This window comes from Macaca thibetana, chromosome 6, assembly GCF_024542745.1.
Source record: "Macaca thibetana thibetana isolate TM-01 chromosome 6, ASM2454274v1, whole genome shotgun sequence".
In the NCBI taxonomy this organism is placed as follows: Eukaryota; Metazoa; Chordata; class Mammalia; order Primates; family Cercopithecidae; genus Macaca; species Macaca thibetana.
The window spans coordinates 140,404,777-140,422,090 of NC_065583.1; the positions used below are offsets into that span (position 1 = coordinate 140,404,777).

Below are 17,314 nucleotides of genomic sequence, written 5' to 3' on the forward strand. Positions count from 1 at the left end.
AAGAAGTAATTCAAAATGTCATGGACATGAGGTATGTTTTGGAAGGTCTGAAGACTTAGGCTTAAGCCTTGAATCTGGACCTCTTTCCTGTTTTTTTTCTTCTTCTACTTCTTCTTCTTCTTCTTTTTCCCTGAACCACCATTTTTTTTTTTTTTTTTAATTTGTAAAGGAAAATACTGTTCTATTCTTACAGGGTTGTTACAGATCATTCAATATTGAGCAGACTGGATATGGTATAAAATCCTGTGAGAATGGGGAGCTTTCTAACAAGGACAAGCTTTGGTGGAATATAACTGAACCTCTTGTTTGTTTTAAATCTTACTTCACACCAAAGTTATGCTGCTAAATTGCAACTGACAGAATGCAAAAGAAATGAAGCGGACAGGAGGCTTTATGATTACCCATCTAACAATCATACTTTCTTCAAGTAGGCTTATTCAAGGGCTATTATTCAGCTCCTCCTTCTAATCCTAAGTGATACCATGAAGGACTACATTGCTGACCTATTGTTCAGGTTTAACCTGTAAGCAATATTAATATAACTGAATTAGTGTGGATAGGTTCCCATGGTGACTAAAGATTCACATTTATTCTAAAAACCATTGACACTTCATTTGCAAAAATCAACGGTCACCTTCCAAGTTTCAATGAGATGCTTAGGATTTCTGGTTATTGCCAATTTGAGTTATAGATGTCATTTTTATTACATTGCAAATTTAAAAACAAACACTTACTGTTGGACTATTTAGGTCAGGAGGTGTAGACATGTCCCCAAACAAATCCATCTGGTCAACACCCTTAAAAAAGTATTTGAATTAGATTCAGATGTGTCTACTAAAAAAGATTACTTCGTAAATTGTTGTGATCATTTGTTTCCTAAAGTTTAGGAAAGTAGTTGTCACAATTTAATTTCCATTTAATTAATAGATTTCATATTAAGCTATTTAGGTCAAGAAGTGTAGACATTTCTCAAAGCAAATCTATCTTGTCCACATCCTTAAAAATGTTAGATTAGATTCAGGTGTGGCTACTAGAAAGATTACTTTTCTAATCTTTTTTTGACTACTTTTGTATATTGACATAGATGTTACACTAACATTTTGAAAAATAGTTGTCTCAATTGAATTTTCATACAGATTCAATGCAGATTTGGTATCAGCAACATCTACAGGAAGTAGAAACCGCGTTCAGATAAATAAGAGCTGTCAAACATCACATATTAATACATACCAATTTCAGTTTGTTAGTTTGGTCATCTAGAATCATTAGGGCTTCGCTCCCATTCTGAAAAGATAGCAAATATTTAAGGATTTAGTTGAGCTTTCTCTATAAAATGTATTTGTCCACTGTATTACCTTACTAAGCAGCAATGGTTTTGGTATTCGTCTTTTAACTAAACATCTTTCATGATCAAAGTGGTCATAAACACATAGGAATAAGCGAGGTGGTAAGAGTGGTTGGGCAGGTAGCAAACAGGGGCTTACGCGCATCACACACATGATTAACAAGAAGTAAAGATGCAATTTTACCTCAACTGCTTTGTTGGCTTCCTCTATCTAAAAAGAAAGATACATATTCAGTGATCTTCGTATTCATAGTGAAAGAGAGTTAAATACAAAAAACAAGTATGCCTGAGGTTCACAGACATAAGGCAAGAATAAGTCTCATATATTATTTCTGCCCTCCATTCCCCTCCCCTTTTCATGTCAATATTAGGTTTGAGTAGAGGTACTGGATTTAAACTTGGTTGTCCTGTATATTTCCTAGAATTAATATGAATCTTGTAGAGAGAGAAAAAATAAAAGCCAGGGGGACTGGAGATTAGAAGTGCCTAACCATAAAAATCTATCCATTTCCCTACTGGGAAAAATAGACAATACATATAGAAGCCAAATTTTCAGATAGATCATATTTATACATAATATTAAACACAGTCCTGAATACAATTTTAAGCTCGTTTGTTTGTTTTTGTGAGACAGACTCTCGCTCTGTCGCCCAGGCTGGAGTGCAGTGGCACAATCTTGGCTGACTGCAACCTCTGCCCCTCGGGTTCAAGCAATTCTCCTTGCCTCAGACTCCCGAGTAGCTGATATTACAGGCGCCTGCCACCACCCCTGGCTAATTTTTGTAGTTTCAGTAGCAATGAGGTTTTGCCATGTTGGCCAGACTGGTCTCGAACTCCTGACCTCAGGTGATCCACCTGCCTCTGCCTCCCGAAGTGCTGGGATTACAGGTATGAGCCACTGCACCAGGCCAGCTTTAAATTTAATGGAGCATTAATCAGGTAGTACTTGCCTTTTTCTTTTCTTCTTCTTTTTTCTTTACATTATAGATAACTTGAAAAAGGTCTTTAAGATCAACAACTAATGGTTCAGCCTGCAGCAAGGGAAAGCACTGTTATCAGTATTTTAATTTTAGTATTTTATTTCCTTTGTCTCACATCAGTTATAATTCATACTGGGATTTTTTTTAATCTTAAAACTCCTTACTTCCCTCCCCTGGCTTATTTATAGGGGATCACCACCAACCCAATCCTCACCCTTAGGTACATAAAGGACAGCAGGGTTAATAAGTATTTAGACAAAATAAGAGGTATCATGATCATTTTCGAAGTCCTTTAAGGTTTCTGAGAATAATGCACCATTGTTCTGAAATCGATATTCACTTTATAAGAAGGTCCGTTCTCACAATCCTGTGGCACACAGTAGTACATGGCTATCGATGACATTTTTTAAAGATTCCACAGGCCAATAAAAATAGTCATTATCTGAATCATTATTTAGCCCTCCTACATCCAATTATTTCCAGTAAATTTTCTAGTTGAGTGACAGACACTCCAATGTCCAACAGAGGACAAGTCCCCAGGTCTATGGCAAGACTTAGAGCTCACCTGTTGCCCGGTTTTTATGGCAAAAAACTGATGTTGGCCCTCTCCTCCACACACGTAACCAAATGCCCGGTTGTCTGTCACATCACGGGCAATGAAAGAAATCTTATTTACTGGATGTTCATGCTCTATTACCTTTAAAAAGAACATAAAGAGTAATTTATTAAGAAAACCAGAATCTATTTGCAGGCTAGCACACCTAAGCCTCAGACACATATATGAAGACATATATGAAAAGGTTAAACCATTTGAAGAAAGGTTAAAGAACTAAAAAGTTTCTGGTTGAAGGCTAGAGCATTACTCTTGCTAGAAAGGACTTCAAAAGAAAGAAGAATAGAAAACAAAAGTGGGAAGAATGTTCCTTCTGAAAATATTGATACTTTACTCTCCCTGCTTTAAAGACATGATGCCATATAGCAAGGAATGACTGAGGATTAGAAGACCAAGTGAAGAGGAGACATTTAGCCCTTAAGCCAAGTCAAATAGGCCGACTTTCCCAACTCAAACACAAACTTAAATGAACAGCATAACTAAGCTAGAGGAGTGTTCACAGGGATTCATTAACGATGGCTCAGAGTGGCCAAGGAACCATCCTATGTGTTATTGGAACAGTATTCCCAGTATATTCTGCAGGATACCAAATACTGTCACCGAGTATTTCTCAGCCCCACCTAGACAGCCTAATACATAGTAACATAATGTAGTAATAACTACATTATGTTAATGACATAATGACTATGTCATTAACCAGGAATTATAAGGGGTGGGGACTTAATTGGCTTAGCAGTGTCTTTTCTTCTATTTTTCCCTCCTTTCTCTTGATCCTTTTAAGCAGGTAACAAGGTTCAACTCTTCAGGGATATTTGTAGGTGGCAGAGTGTGTCTCGGCTTTTGGTCCTGAATGTCTAAGGCCACTGAAAAATTTTTAATATCTTAGAAAGTTTGAGGAGAGAAAGAAGGGTGAGAGAAACATGCCACCTTTCTCTGATGGGCTTGGGAAAATAAGAGTTGAGAGATAAGGGCGACTGATGAAGAGAGTGGTGCCTGAGGACCCCAGCACCAGCAGGCTGAGTGGGGTCCACTAGGGTGCCAGGGCCCTAGGTTTGCATAGTAGATAATGGGCACTCTAGAAAGGGATGAACAGTAACTGGAGGTCTCCCCACAGTATTGTGATGCAAGAGAGTATTTTATAGCAATGGTAATGAGCCACACACATTTTAAAATAAATCACAGAAGGCTTGACGTATGATAAATAGCTTTCTGATAAGGCTTAAAAACAAAGCAAAATAAGTAAGACTGTTCATAAGTGATAGAACAACAGGAACCAACAAAAAATAAACAAGGTTACATCTGTGAGGTGAGAAGACAGGGAAAAAATAAATGAAAAAGAGGTAGATGTGTTACGGGTGAGGTTCTAGCTTTAGGTTAGCTGGTAAGTTCACATGTAACCAATACATAAAAGTGTCATAAACTAGGGGTTAAAATTAATCTAGTTCTGTATACCTGAGGCCAAAAAAATATATATATAAAGTTTTACTTTATAAATTATATATATTTATTTCTATTTTAATATATATTTAAATATTTATATTGTATAAATTATATATATTTATATTTAATTTCAAAAATATATATATTATAGACATAATGTGTAGCTAAGCCTATTAACAGACTTAATAGACTTAGATTCACATTTATTATAGAACACAAATTCAAAATAAAGTATCTTGACTTTCACCCCCATTCTGTTTTCTGCCTGTTCCTTCTGAAGATGTAATACCTGCTGTATTTTTTCCCTACAGAACTTTGAGAAAGAAGAAGGGGAGCCGAAATTCAAGCAGCAAATTGTTGGTCAGACTCAGGTGGTCAGAGAGGTATCAGCAAATGTGAATTCTTACCCCAGTTTTCTCATCAATTATTTTTATCCCAGAAAGGGAAATGTTGACCCAGATCCTTTGTTTGTGTTGTCCCTGAGACCGACCAGCTGCCGCCATTCCCTGATGAGGGTGGAAAAGCAAGAGAAGTTGAATTTTTAAAAACATCCTACAATGCTTTTAATATCAAAATTTTCCAAGTCAGTCAGCTTTGTTTTCAAGCTGGTTTGCCATCGATGAAAGAATTTTGCACTTTTCATCAGGGACAGCAGGACGGCACGGAAGACGTTGAACCAGCGCATCCCTTAGTTAGCTGTGCGAACTCAGACAAGTCACTCTAAATCTCTTGGCCTCACAATAGTCATTGGTAAAGATCAACTAGAAGATCTTTAGAGATGTTTCTTCTAGGCCTTGAACTACTGAACAAGTATTATTTATTTAGTCAGTTTCACATAGTGCCATAATACTAAATTTTAAAATTCAAAAAACGGAAAGGCTGACACTACGGAACACCAGTGTCTAAACAGAATTCTAAATTTTATCATAACAATTCCCAGGTCTAAAACAGGATATTCCGTGCTCTCCACATATAGTAAGAGAAACAACGTACACGTTTGCACATAGCTTTTATAGGAATAGAAATAGGAATAGGTTTAGTTCGTCCTAATGTTGAGTTTGCCAGGCATCTAGAATCCTGTTATACTTGATAAAATTAGGTCTCTAGGACATCCCTCCAAATATGCAAACACTCACGGCGTCTCAGAAAATGGGGCACTACTGATGGATAATGTGATTAAAAGGGGTTTTCAAGTAATTGAACATAGGTCAACAAGAGCTTCTAATATAATTCCCTCTCTTGGACTTTCGCTTAACATACAGATAAAGCATTCATTTCCTTTTTACCTTTAGTTTCATCATAGAGTCTTGGCTCATTTTATCCCCTCTTGCGTCTGGCACATCATCAATACCAATCAGCTTGGCCTTATATTTTACACCATCACCTTTGAACCTTGCTAAGAGATATTCGTCTGTCTTTTCAGGGCCTGAGAAAAGAAAGGAATACAGGATAAAGAATGCCAGTTCTAATTATGACCAAATATGCTCTAGACTCTCCAAAATTTAAGTAGTATAAATCCTAATTATACTACAACTGATCATGTATATAATATTCTATCCTGTCGTATTCTTACTTCCCTTGAGCAAAATCATGTTCCACAATCAATTGTGTATGGAGTTGGGGTGGGGAGAAACTAAACTCTTAGAAGTACAAAATTGACAGCATTATGGGAAACTTATGGGAATATGGGAGGTGGGAGTTGGGGACATTGTTCATCATAGCTTTTTTTAAGTCTTTAAAAGAATATAAGGATGATAATATACGTATTTTTAACGTAAGAAAAATAAGGTGCCAAACAATTGACCAACATTTTAAACTATCAATAAGGCAGAAAGGAATTATGCCTAAGTTCTCTTAAAAATTATTAAGATAATTATCCCATCTTTATATTGTCCTTTGCTCCTTTTACAAGGTCTGTGTGGTCCCATTCCCAAAGAGTTCAGTAAAACCAAATGGTAAATAAAAAATAATTAATGATTGCATTATTAACTGAACAAGCTGCCTATGAGTATTTCCCAGCTGGACCTAAGTGGGTGTAATCGCAGGTTACCAGAGATGTCTTATTACAAGTGGGATGAGCCAGTCTCTTCTCCCAAAGTGCAACTTTCCTATTAGGAGAGCTTGAGACTAAGCTGAGGTTGAAGGAAGATAAGAGCCAGCCCTTACTTTATTCTGAATCTCACATTTCTCCAGGAATAACCACCTTTAGCTCCCTTCCGTGGCTTCAAGAGGATTTCTCCATACCTTTCTTTTTTTCCTTCTTTGAGGGTGCTTTTGGTGCGGCCTGTTGGTCGGGCTGACCGTTGGTGGCACCGGTCTCCACTTCGTTAGACATGGCAAGAAGGCAGGCAGCAAACCCCAGTACCAGTGAACACTTGGTGACACCAGGCGATCCCCGATGGAGAAGTCTCAAATCAACATAACCTCCCACAGACGCCTGTAGGCAGAATTTAGAGGCATATTGAGATCAGAACACAGCAGACCCAGACTTTATGCCAGAATAGGCTTACAGCTAGTGACTTTCTTTTGTAGTTCTTTGGACTCATTTTGTTCCTTCTCCTGCTGTATTAGACTGAAGACTGAAAGCAGGGGAGTGGGTAGGGCCGTTTCCTTTGTAGTTTCCAAAATGGAATATGTGTGCCTATTAGGTTTTTCTTTAAGCACTTGGTATCTGGTAACGTTTAATGATTATCTAGCTAAGCAGTTTTTATTAGAACTTTGGCATAAAAATCAAGTATTAAAGATAGGGATCGAAAACTTGCTAGGTTTTATTGCAAAACAGAAATAAATTGAATGCTGAGCCTGGTGAGATTGCAAATGCCATTTGAGATTGGGCATTATAAATTTCAGTTCTTCACAAAACTGCTTAACTGTAAAGGCGGTGACTAGAGTTATGAACTGTATCTTATTCACATTGATAAATTTGTTTTAAGTATTAGGATTCTGCATATGATCCCCAGGGCTATCCAAGCACTATAAAAGACATCCTTTTTTGCCATTAACACTTATTTGTACCAGGGAAATAATGGATTGAGGGGGTGCCAATTGTGCAACTCATCTAGTACATTTTTATGCGATTATTCAGCATCACCATCCTCCAAACAGTCTGTCCTGTGCTCTCATAACCTCTGCCCTACCCACAATGTATCATAATAGGAGAAACAGGAAAACGCAGTCATTGTAAACCACACAGAAGTGAGCTAACTTTCCAAAAGGTTCTCTCACTTCCCAGGAGCCAATGTTTCCATATAGCTATAGAGAGATCTAGAGTGAGTAGATTAACTTTCTACATTAACTGATGACCAAAGGCAAAGAAAAGTCATTCATTGTTTTGTAATCGTTTTAAGACAACATGTGGGCTGGTACACTAACCCCTTCACAACCCAGCCTTCACTAAAAGCCCTCTTCATTCTGTGCCTATACTACCCATTTAAGTGAACATTTTAATTGAAGGACTAAGCCCACCACATGAGAATACCTGTCGTTTGTTAGATACTTAAAGAGTATCTAAATAAAAAGTAAGTCTCAAGTTTTCACTCAATTTAAATTGCACTTAGCTTGTTTACAAATGTCAACATGTTTTCATAGGGGTCAGTACTTAATTTCTCCCACCGTGAGTTTTAAAATAGTCTTTATAATCTGAACAGTCTTTAAATATATACATTCATGCAATCTATGTATGAGTAATGTTATCTGAATTGTTTCATTTGGAGATTTAGTAGTTAATTTTGCTCAAAGACACCTGGCTGGTTGGCCATCAGGGAGACAGTCTGTTTATAGATGAAAGTCTTACACAGTAGAAGACTCAAAGTTATACTTAACTCAGGACTTAGGTGGGAACCAGGCACTACTAACCTTTTACTTGTATTAACTCTAAAAGATTCATAGTAGTCCTGTGAGTATTACTGTATCACAATATTTCATTTTCCAGAGGAAGGCCAAGGCACAGATATATTTTTTTTCTTTTTCCTTTTCCTTTTCTTTTCTTTCTTTTCTTTTTTTTTTTTTTTTTTTTTTTTTTTTTTTTTTTTTGAGACAAAGTCTCACTCTGTTACCCAGGGTGGAGTACAGTGGCGCCGTTTTGGCTCACTGCAACCTCCACCTCCCGGGTTCAAGTGATTCTCCTGCCTCAGCCTCCTGAGTAGCTGGGATTACAGGTGTGCGGCACTACGCCCGGCTAAGTTTTGTATTTTCAGTAGAGACGGAGTTTCAACCATGTTAGTCAGGCCGGTCTCAAGCTCCTGACCTCGTGATCCACCCAACTCGGCCTCCCAAAGTGAAGGCACAGATATTTTAAATGACATACCTGCTAAGTGATATAACCAGGTTTGTAACCCAGACTGTCTGGCCCCAAACCAGAGCTCCTCAACACTGCAGTGACAAATCTCAGCTGAGAAGCTGTATTCCAGCACAGCTTCACGTAGTCCTCTTGAAATACACACGTCCATTGCATGGTTTACACACAAGTCTATTTGCTTGTCTGTCCATACACTGGACTATAATCTCCTTGAAGGTAGGAGACTCATTTCTCAATGTCTGGGATATAGATGGCATTCGTGTAGATGGTAATGAGGACAGTGGTAGCTATGCACATTTTCTTCCTTGCTTGTTATGTGTATACACTGGTATGTATTACCTGTTTTCTTATCTCTCTATCTTCTCTTTTAATGCAAGTATTTTTGAAGTTAAATGTACAATTTTGTCTTTAGGCAGTGCATTATTCGGATGGGACTGTGACTGAAGTCTAGGAGTGGTTAATGTAGCCCAAAGACACTAACCGTTTTCCAGAAATGAATGTGATGCCTGCTGGATCTTTGCAGCTTCCCAGTTTGGGGAGAAGGTGTGAACATCTTTCTCGGAATGAAAGACAGTTGCACCTTTTTAGATGGAAACGTTTGTGTGGCTGTCGGGGGGAAAGTTGAAAGGTGTGGAAGGGTGTATGTGGATGCTGAGTAGCTAGAGGGGTGATCTGTGCCATTTATTAAGTTGTCTCAGCTTCAGAACTACCTCTATCCCTGGTTAGTGAAGCTGGAGCTAGACTGTGCAAACATTCCTGCTTTGCCTGCTTTGCCTGCTGGCTGCATGGTGGCTCTGCCAGTAAGGGGCGCTGGAGGGAAACTGCCAAGCTGGAGAAGGGACACGGACATGTCTGCTTGCTCCACATGGACTTCCTTATGGCTTGAGGCTCCTGGGAGTGTGACTCTAGTAGAGCTTCTTCACCCCAGCAGCAAGAGTTTCTTCCTACAACAGCCCCTGAATCCAGTTTTAACACTTGCAGAACTAGCCTCATCATGCCCATCTTGGAGACACCAGCATTAGTCCTCTGGTGTACTCTCTCCAGGCCAACAGGTCCCAGGTCCTCAGATACAGGGACTCCAGTCCTAGCTGAGCAGTACTCCCTTCTCACAGGCCTCAGTAGCAGCACCATGAGATCCCCTCCTGCAAGCTTTATAAACTTTGACGGTTCCAATGTCTTACCTTTGTCCACTCAGCCCTAAAGGTGGTAGCTGCTTTCTGTAGTTTACTTAACCAGTGATGACTTGGTCTTCTCTTCTTACTCTCTCAGTTTTCTAGCTAACAACTTTATACCTAGTTAACACTTAATATCTGCAGTCATACAACCATGAATAAGCCTGATTTTGGAAGCTAAGCAGGGTCAGGCCTGATTAGTATTTGAATGGGAATTAATGCTTAACATTAAAATCTTTTAAAATAACTGATGTCGACTGAACTCCAGCTGACACAATGGTAAGGCTAATCTGTTTTGATTTTCCAGATCAAAAAACTATTCTTTAAGGATACCCTAAATGTGGCAGATTCAAGTGTTTCATCTGAATATTAATCCTTATATGCTTTTAAAAACCATATTATTTTGGCTTTCAAGGCTATATTTATATACTTCAATATCTACTTTTTACTTCCTAGGCCCAGAACAAGAACTGTAACAATATATTCCAAAAGAGAATACATTCTATTTTCTTCATGGGAGGCCACTGAAGTGTATGTGACTATACCTTCAGGTCTGTCTTGCTTAGTTCAGTATTACGCTGAGTTCATCAATGCATGTGTTGATAGCAGCGGCAAGATGGCCCAGAACTGGGTTAGAATCGCTGGCTGAAAAAGTGATCTGGGCTTAAGAGTTTGTTGCCCATCTTTGAAGCCGGATATGATACTTTACTGCAGGGTATTATTTCTGACATGAAAAGACTTAGCTCATTAAATTTGGCTATTTGTATTCTAACATGAGTCTATTTTAAAAGAATTTGAGAAGTGCCACAAAGAACTTTGAGGGGTTTGGGGGGAGGGAACGGTGGCATGTGGGTTTAGTCATGAAAGTAATACAAGACATAGCTTAAGACCACATATCAAATCTAGCACTGGCAGACTGGGCCAAATGGAAGCGTTCTAAGGTGAGTGGTGTTACCTTGCTATAAGTTTTTATAGCAAAAATTTCTCTGTTCAGATACTTAAATATAGCTTTTCATAGCATTGGAGTTGTTTTAAAGGTATTTGTTTTCCTTTGACTATATCCTTTCGCCATTTGGGTATGAGCAATTCCAAGGGATGAGGAAGAAAAACATGAGGAAAAGTTTAATAATATAAATTCCCTGAAGAAAATGGATGTGTATGTTGAGTTGCAGTAGCCAAGGGTAAGTCTCATTGTAGGCCATACAATTGAAAATGTATCTATCTTTACTTCCTGAAATGATCAGAAGGTAGACTCTGCCCATAGACCTCAAGACTACAAACCCCTTTACAAAAAAAATGTTCAAGACGTATTGCAAGATTTTAACAAAAGTGTACATCCAGTTATGCACATACCAGAGTGATAATTTACCTTTTTCCCAAGGTTTAAAGAGCAAGTCCCCATCACAGACTTGTCAAATAGGCAAGTTATCATCTAACATGCAGTAGATAGAAGGCAGCTCGCTTATAGACTTAGATCCCTCTGTAGAGAATAATTGGTTTAAACTTAATATTCAATATTCAAATGCATTACATTTGATTACCCTTCCAAACTGGGGCTCTGTTGAAGAAAGTGTCTAGCTTATGTTAAGCAACGAGGTCTGTTTGAAAGCTCTAGGATGGTAATAATCTCTTATAAATGGAAGCAAGCGAGTGTAGCACAAGGAGGAAGTATACAATTTTCTCACTTGTTGGGTATAGTCTCAGGTCCCTTCAGTTCAAAAAGTGCAAAATTAGTCAGGAAATACACCCAAGGGGTGTTATCACAAGGCAAGGATTACAAATTAAAGCTCAAAAACACATAAAAAGGCTCACAAGCACAGTTCCCCATCTAAAAATAGGTAGTTTGTTATCCTGGTTCTCAGGGACAGGCTGTTTCCTTCATTGGAAGATTGAAAAGAGAAGTAAGATGACACATGTAAAAACAAAGGAGGATCTAAAGTTACCCTATAATCCTGACTCCTTTTTAAGGCCTCAGATAGAACAGAAAGCTGTAAAGGAAACTCTGCTATATTAATAAAATTAGCTTCCATTTAAGTGAAGATCTCTAACTTGGATTTTGGACTTAATACAAATCTCCCTGAAAGAATGCAGAGACTTCCCCCTTCTGTGGTACTAGCATCAGATGACTACGAGAGATTCTGGAGCTTGCAACATCTCTCTTGGTTTCTGAGAAGGCGCTGAGAAATTTATTCTGGAAGACTGCATGAGTCATCTTAGAATGACTATGGACTTTGCAATAATAAAAATCAGCTATTACTTAGTCCTTAGTGATTCATATAAAATGTCTAGTGCTTTCATTCCTTGAATTGCCAGCATGGTGGACAATGATTAGTCTAGGCTTTGTGGGGGTAAAGTTAGCTGACACTTCTTATATATCCTTACCCTTTCTACCAGTAGGAATGTGTTGGCATCAGCAATGGTACTGCTTAATGATTCCAAGGTTTTGAAGCAATATCACAATACAAGTGTCAACCATCCTCCCCTGTGATACCCCAAGCCTACCTTCTTACCCTAATTATACAGAGCAGGCAGGAAAAGTGCTTTGTCAGTCTCAAAATGCTGGTCAAAGGAATAACTTGAGTTAAGGACTTAGTGGTAGCTCCATTGCAGAGATGGTGGGGAATTTATTTTTAACATTAAGAGGAATGGTACAAACACCTAGTATACCAACCATTAAGAACACTTATCCCAAAAGGCCTATGAAACAGAATGTCTCTCTTCTTGTTTTTTTTTTTGTTTGTTTTTTTTTGAGATGGAGTCTTGCTTTGTTGTCCAGGCTGGAATGCAGTGGCACAATCTTGGCTTACTGCAACCTCTGCCTCCCAGGTTCAAGCCATTCTCCTGCCTCAGCCTCCCGAGTAGCTGCGATTACAGCTACCCGCCACCATGCCCAGCTATTTTTTTGTATTTTTAGTAGAGACAGGGTTTCACCATGTTGGCCAGGCTGGTCTCAAACTCCTGACCTCAGGTGATCCACCTGCCTCAGACTCCCAGAGTGCAGGGATTACAGGTGTGAGCCACCGCACCCGGCCGAATGTGTCTCTATTTTATGAATAATGAAATGGACACAGCAACACAAAATCATTCCCTCATAAGTCACTGGGTTCAAAGTGAGCACAGTCTGTGTTTCCTCTTCTCTTACATACACTGTCTCTCTTGCCTTTTCTGGAATCTCACTGATTTTAACCTGTATTTTATAAGCTACTTTCAAAAAGTCATCATCCCGCTGACATTAACATACCATTAATTTTTCAGAACAAGCCACATAAAATAGACACAGGGAAAGGAATTAAGGAGACTCAAGAAGAAAGCAACATGAACTTATTTGTTTAGAATGTCCAGTACTTTGTACTGGACAGAGAATGTGCTTCCTTGTTTCTTTGAACTTTCTGCCTGCCTCAGCTAAAGTGCAGAATTAGGGTGACATGTGAAATATTAACCTCTAAGACAGACCTCGGGGTCCAAGAGGGCAGCAAACAGCCTTCACCGCTATCTTCAAAGTGGCCCTTTAAGAATAGGGGTCATTACCAGCGATGCTGTAGCAAAGTTAGACTGTTTCTGACACTTTATGAAAATCCTTCCTCCTTTAACTGCTTGTTTGGATTCTTATGCTTTTAGGAAGGCTCTTCTACTTTGCAAAGACCAAATTGAGCAGACAGGAAGATTTTTACAGCCTGTTTCACTGAGGAATGAGACTATGCTAATGTATACTGAAAAGGAGTCCTTAGAAGATTTTCTTGTAAATGCTGACACTGCTGTAGGGGCCTCACTAACAGAACAAGCCCGAGTCAATGAGCTATACACAAGTTATGCATTTACAGCAAGGAGGCATCATTGCCTTTAACCTTTGAAAATGATATGGCAGGACTTAGAGGACTTATTAAACCTTGAACCAAGATGCTTTCCCTGTTTTTCGAACCAAGTCAGACCAGAGTTAAGATTCTCTTATACAGTTAATTTTGGGTAAAGGTGGGATAGCATAGCAGCTAATAGCTCAGGCTTGGGAGTCCCACCCACCCAGGATTCATCATTTCCTTGCTCTGTGGCTTGAGGCAATTTATCTAATGTTTATTTCTTCACCTGTAAAATAAGAATATAGTTTGCTGAGCCGTTAGGAAAAAAATCAGAAAGAACTTACGTAGAGACATCTGCACCTGGCTTAGAAAGTGCTTAACAAATGGTAGTTGTATTAGTCTGTTCTCACACTGCTGTTAAAGACATACCTGAGACTGGGTAATTTATAAAGAAAAAGAGGTTTAATGGACTCACAGTTCCACATAGCTGGGGAGGCCTCACAATCATGGTGGCAGACAAGAATGACAGCCAATTGAAAACGGGAAACCCCTTTGAAAACCATCAATCTCATGAGACTTATTCACTACCAAGAGAACAGTATGGGGAAAACTGCCCCCATGATTTAATGACCTCCTACTAGGTCCCTCCCACAATACATGGGAATTATGGGAGCCACAATTCAAGATGAGATTTGGGTGGAGACAAAGCCGAACCATATCAGCAGCTACTATTAAACCAAAGCTAGGTCACAGAAGCTATGTGCTGTGCAGTCTTGTGCTCTTTCCAACATTGCATTTCCAGAGTAAGTGTTTAAACACTTTTAGAACAATAAGAACCTATACTCAAATTACTAATAAGTGGAAACGTGGAATGGTGTGATACTTTATTTATTTATTTATTTTGAGACAGAGTCTTGCTCTTGTTGCCCAGGCTGGAGTGCAGTGGTGCGATCTCAGCTCACTACAACCTCCACCCCCTGGGTTCAAGTGATTCTCCTGCCTCACCCTCCCAAGTAGCTGGGTTTACAGGCATCAGCCACCACGCCTGGCTAATTTTTTGTATTTTCAGTAGAGACAGGGTTTCACTATGTTGACCAGGCTGGTCTTGAACTCCTGACCTCAGGTGATCCACCAGCCTTGGCCTCTCAAAATGTTGGGATTTCAGGCATGACCCACTGCACCCAGTCTAGCACTTTAATTAGTAAAGCCCAGGTGGAAAAGTGAGAGGGTTTGCCAATGTAAGAGCCACCTCCTGCCCAGCTCTGCCTTCTGAGCCTACAAAAGTTGGGTTCTGATGGGAACAGACTCTGGGAACAAAATCTACTCTAAGTTACCCGGAGAGCCCTGTTCCAATGAATCCTGAGTCAAAATTCATACCTACATCATTATCATGGACAGTTTAGGAGATCTGCTTCACATCATCTGGGAAAATTTTACTGTGGAGCTCTTAAAACATGATATTCATATCATACCCAGATAAATTAGATCACAGTCTCTGGGCACAGAGTCCCAGGTATCAATATATTTTAAAGATTCCTAGATCATTCCAATGTACTGACCTATGTGAGGTCCAACAGTCTATTTTAACAGCCCTTTGTCTGCTTAAAGAAATACCAAGTGCGTTAGACTTGAGCTGGAAGAAAACTAGGGAATAATTTGGCCACGTCATCTTATTATAACGATTAGAAAACGGAGGGCAAGAAAGAGAGTTTGACTTGTCTAATTGTGAAACAGCTGGAGGGGACAAAGCTGGCACCAGGAAAGATCTAGCATGAGACTCTAATGCCTTATTCCTAGAGATTACATGTGTCTGTTTTTAAAAACCATTTTTTAAAAACAGGATGTACAAAGCCCATTGCATGGGGACTGAACCAAGAATGCCTTCCATTTAGTAGATATACCAAGCAAAAGAACAAGAAGATAGCTTAGCAGGGTAATTTGAACATGGTATTTAATAGATGTTTTCTAAATCAAAATAGAAAAAGGATTTTACATGGACTAATTATACATTGTCACTAGATTCCTTTTTGCCTAGGTAGCAAGAGCTACTTAGTCAAACTGCCTCATTAATACTGATTTGGATGTTTTGCCTAGGTCTGAGACTTTCAGATCAAAGCATTTAAATTTATTTCAGTACATTCTCTACTATTCGGTGCTTGGCCTTTAAGTTTTAGTTTTTTCTATTTTTGTTTGTTTGTTTGTTTGTTTTTTGAGCATGATAGGAAGTCTAAGCTCTTGAATTGGCAACTTTCAATACTCTGGACTCATAACCCGTCCTAATTTTGTACCCGCCCCCCATTTTGTTTTTTTAAATAACTTGTTATTAGGAATGTATCTTATTGGAGCATAAGAAACAGTCCTCACCATAAAGAAAGTTTAGGAGAGTTTAAACTTTAAAGAAGCTTCATGCATCCAAATAGGGGTACATTCTTTGTTTTTTGTTTTTTGAGACAGAGTCCTGCTCTGTCGCCCAGGCTGGAGTGCAGTGGCATGATCTCAGCTCACTGCAACCTCCACCTCCCGGGTTCAAGTGATTCTCCTGCCTCAACTTCCCGAGTAGCTGGGACTACAGGGGCCCGCCACTAGGCCCAGCTAATTTTTGCATTTTTAGTAGAGACAGGGTCTCACTATGTTGGTCAGGCTGGTCTCAAACTCCTAGCCTCAGGCAATCCACCCGCCTCAGCCTCCCAAAGTGCTGGGATTACAGGCATGAGCCACCGTGCCTGGCCTTTAGACTGGGCAGTGCCGCCCAATTCACTGCAAGTGTCTGAAAGTGTTCATAAGTTGAACAGAAGTATTAAGGTTATGATCAGTTTTGCAATTGTATTTTTGCTTTGTTGTTTCAGCACAAGGGCTATTAGTTTGAGCGCTTAACTGCACTAGAGTTGGAAAAAATAGAAAGTGTAGTCTTCACAGTGAGAACATGTTCTGGCCTCTCGGCAAAGCTGGCTGTAAGTTAATATGCTTGTATGAACACAGACATGCAGAGATGATTGATTCTAGAATCCCTCTTTACACTTATTCAGGTTCTAAGAAAGATAGGTGGCGGGCGCCTGTAGTCCCAGCTACTCGGGAGGCTGAGGCAGGAGAATGGTCTAAACCCGGGAGGCGGAGCTTGCAGTGAGCTGAGATCCGGCCACTGCACCCCAGCCTGGGCGACAGAGCAAGACTGTCTCAAAAAAAAAAAAAAAAAAAAGAAAGATAGCAGTGTCAGAATGTCCTTTTGGTCTTTTGATCATGTGGAACTTTTGTGAATATGGACATATGAGGCTTGAGCTTGAATTAATTGGCATTAGAGAGTATATACCCATTTCAGCTTTAATGTCCCATTTCAGCTTTAATGTGGGAGAAGAAACATATTCCACTCCAGTTCTCAAGTATAACCTCCTCTGGCTTAAATTAAACAGAACAGGAATCCAACTTTCTCCTTTAACTCACTTCTACAAAGGGAAGGAAGTGACATTGAAACTTTAGGGAAACTACAGAGGTTAAAAATCACACTTCTGTCATTGTCTTACATTGCTGGCACTGAATCATTTGGGCTGTCATCTGCTTTACATCAGGGACCATTTGGTATGTGAGCTTCGTATATCTCAAGCGAGCTAGGTAGGACAATGTTGTGGGCACAACTTGACATGGAAATGGGGAATTATGGTCTAGTGCACAGCATGCT

At 39.3% G+C, this 17,314-nt stretch overlaps 1 protein-coding gene across 4 annotated transcripts in view; it reads right to left on the minus strand.

Annotated features, from left to right (window-relative positions):
- The window catches only part of DAB2 (DAB adaptor protein 2), a 75,545-nt gene that overhangs the window by 15,459 nt on the left and 42,772 nt on the right, over positions 1-17,314 (minus strand). For 3 of the 4 annotated variants that reach the window (XM_050793420.1, XM_050793422.1, XM_050793418.1), the window contains exons 2-9: positions 6,623-6,815; positions 5,665-5,804; positions 4,786-4,884; positions 2,891-3,022; positions 2,296-2,376; positions 1,530-1,556; positions 1,231-1,284; positions 735-797 (exon numbers count right to left, since the gene is read on the minus strand). In XM_050793420.1, coding sequence (XP_050649377.1) covers positions 735-797; positions 1,231-1,284; positions 1,530-1,556; positions 2,296-2,376; positions 2,891-3,022; positions 4,786-4,884; positions 5,665-5,804; positions 6,623-6,713 — 687 coding nt within the window. In that variant the 5' untranslated portion in view covers positions 6,714-6,815. The remainder of the gene's footprint in view (positions 1-734; positions 798-1,230; positions 1,285-1,529; positions 1,557-2,295; positions 2,377-2,890; positions 3,023-4,785; positions 4,885-5,664; positions 5,805-6,622; positions 6,816-17,314) is intronic. The other variant, XM_050793421.1, reaches the window with a different exon arrangement.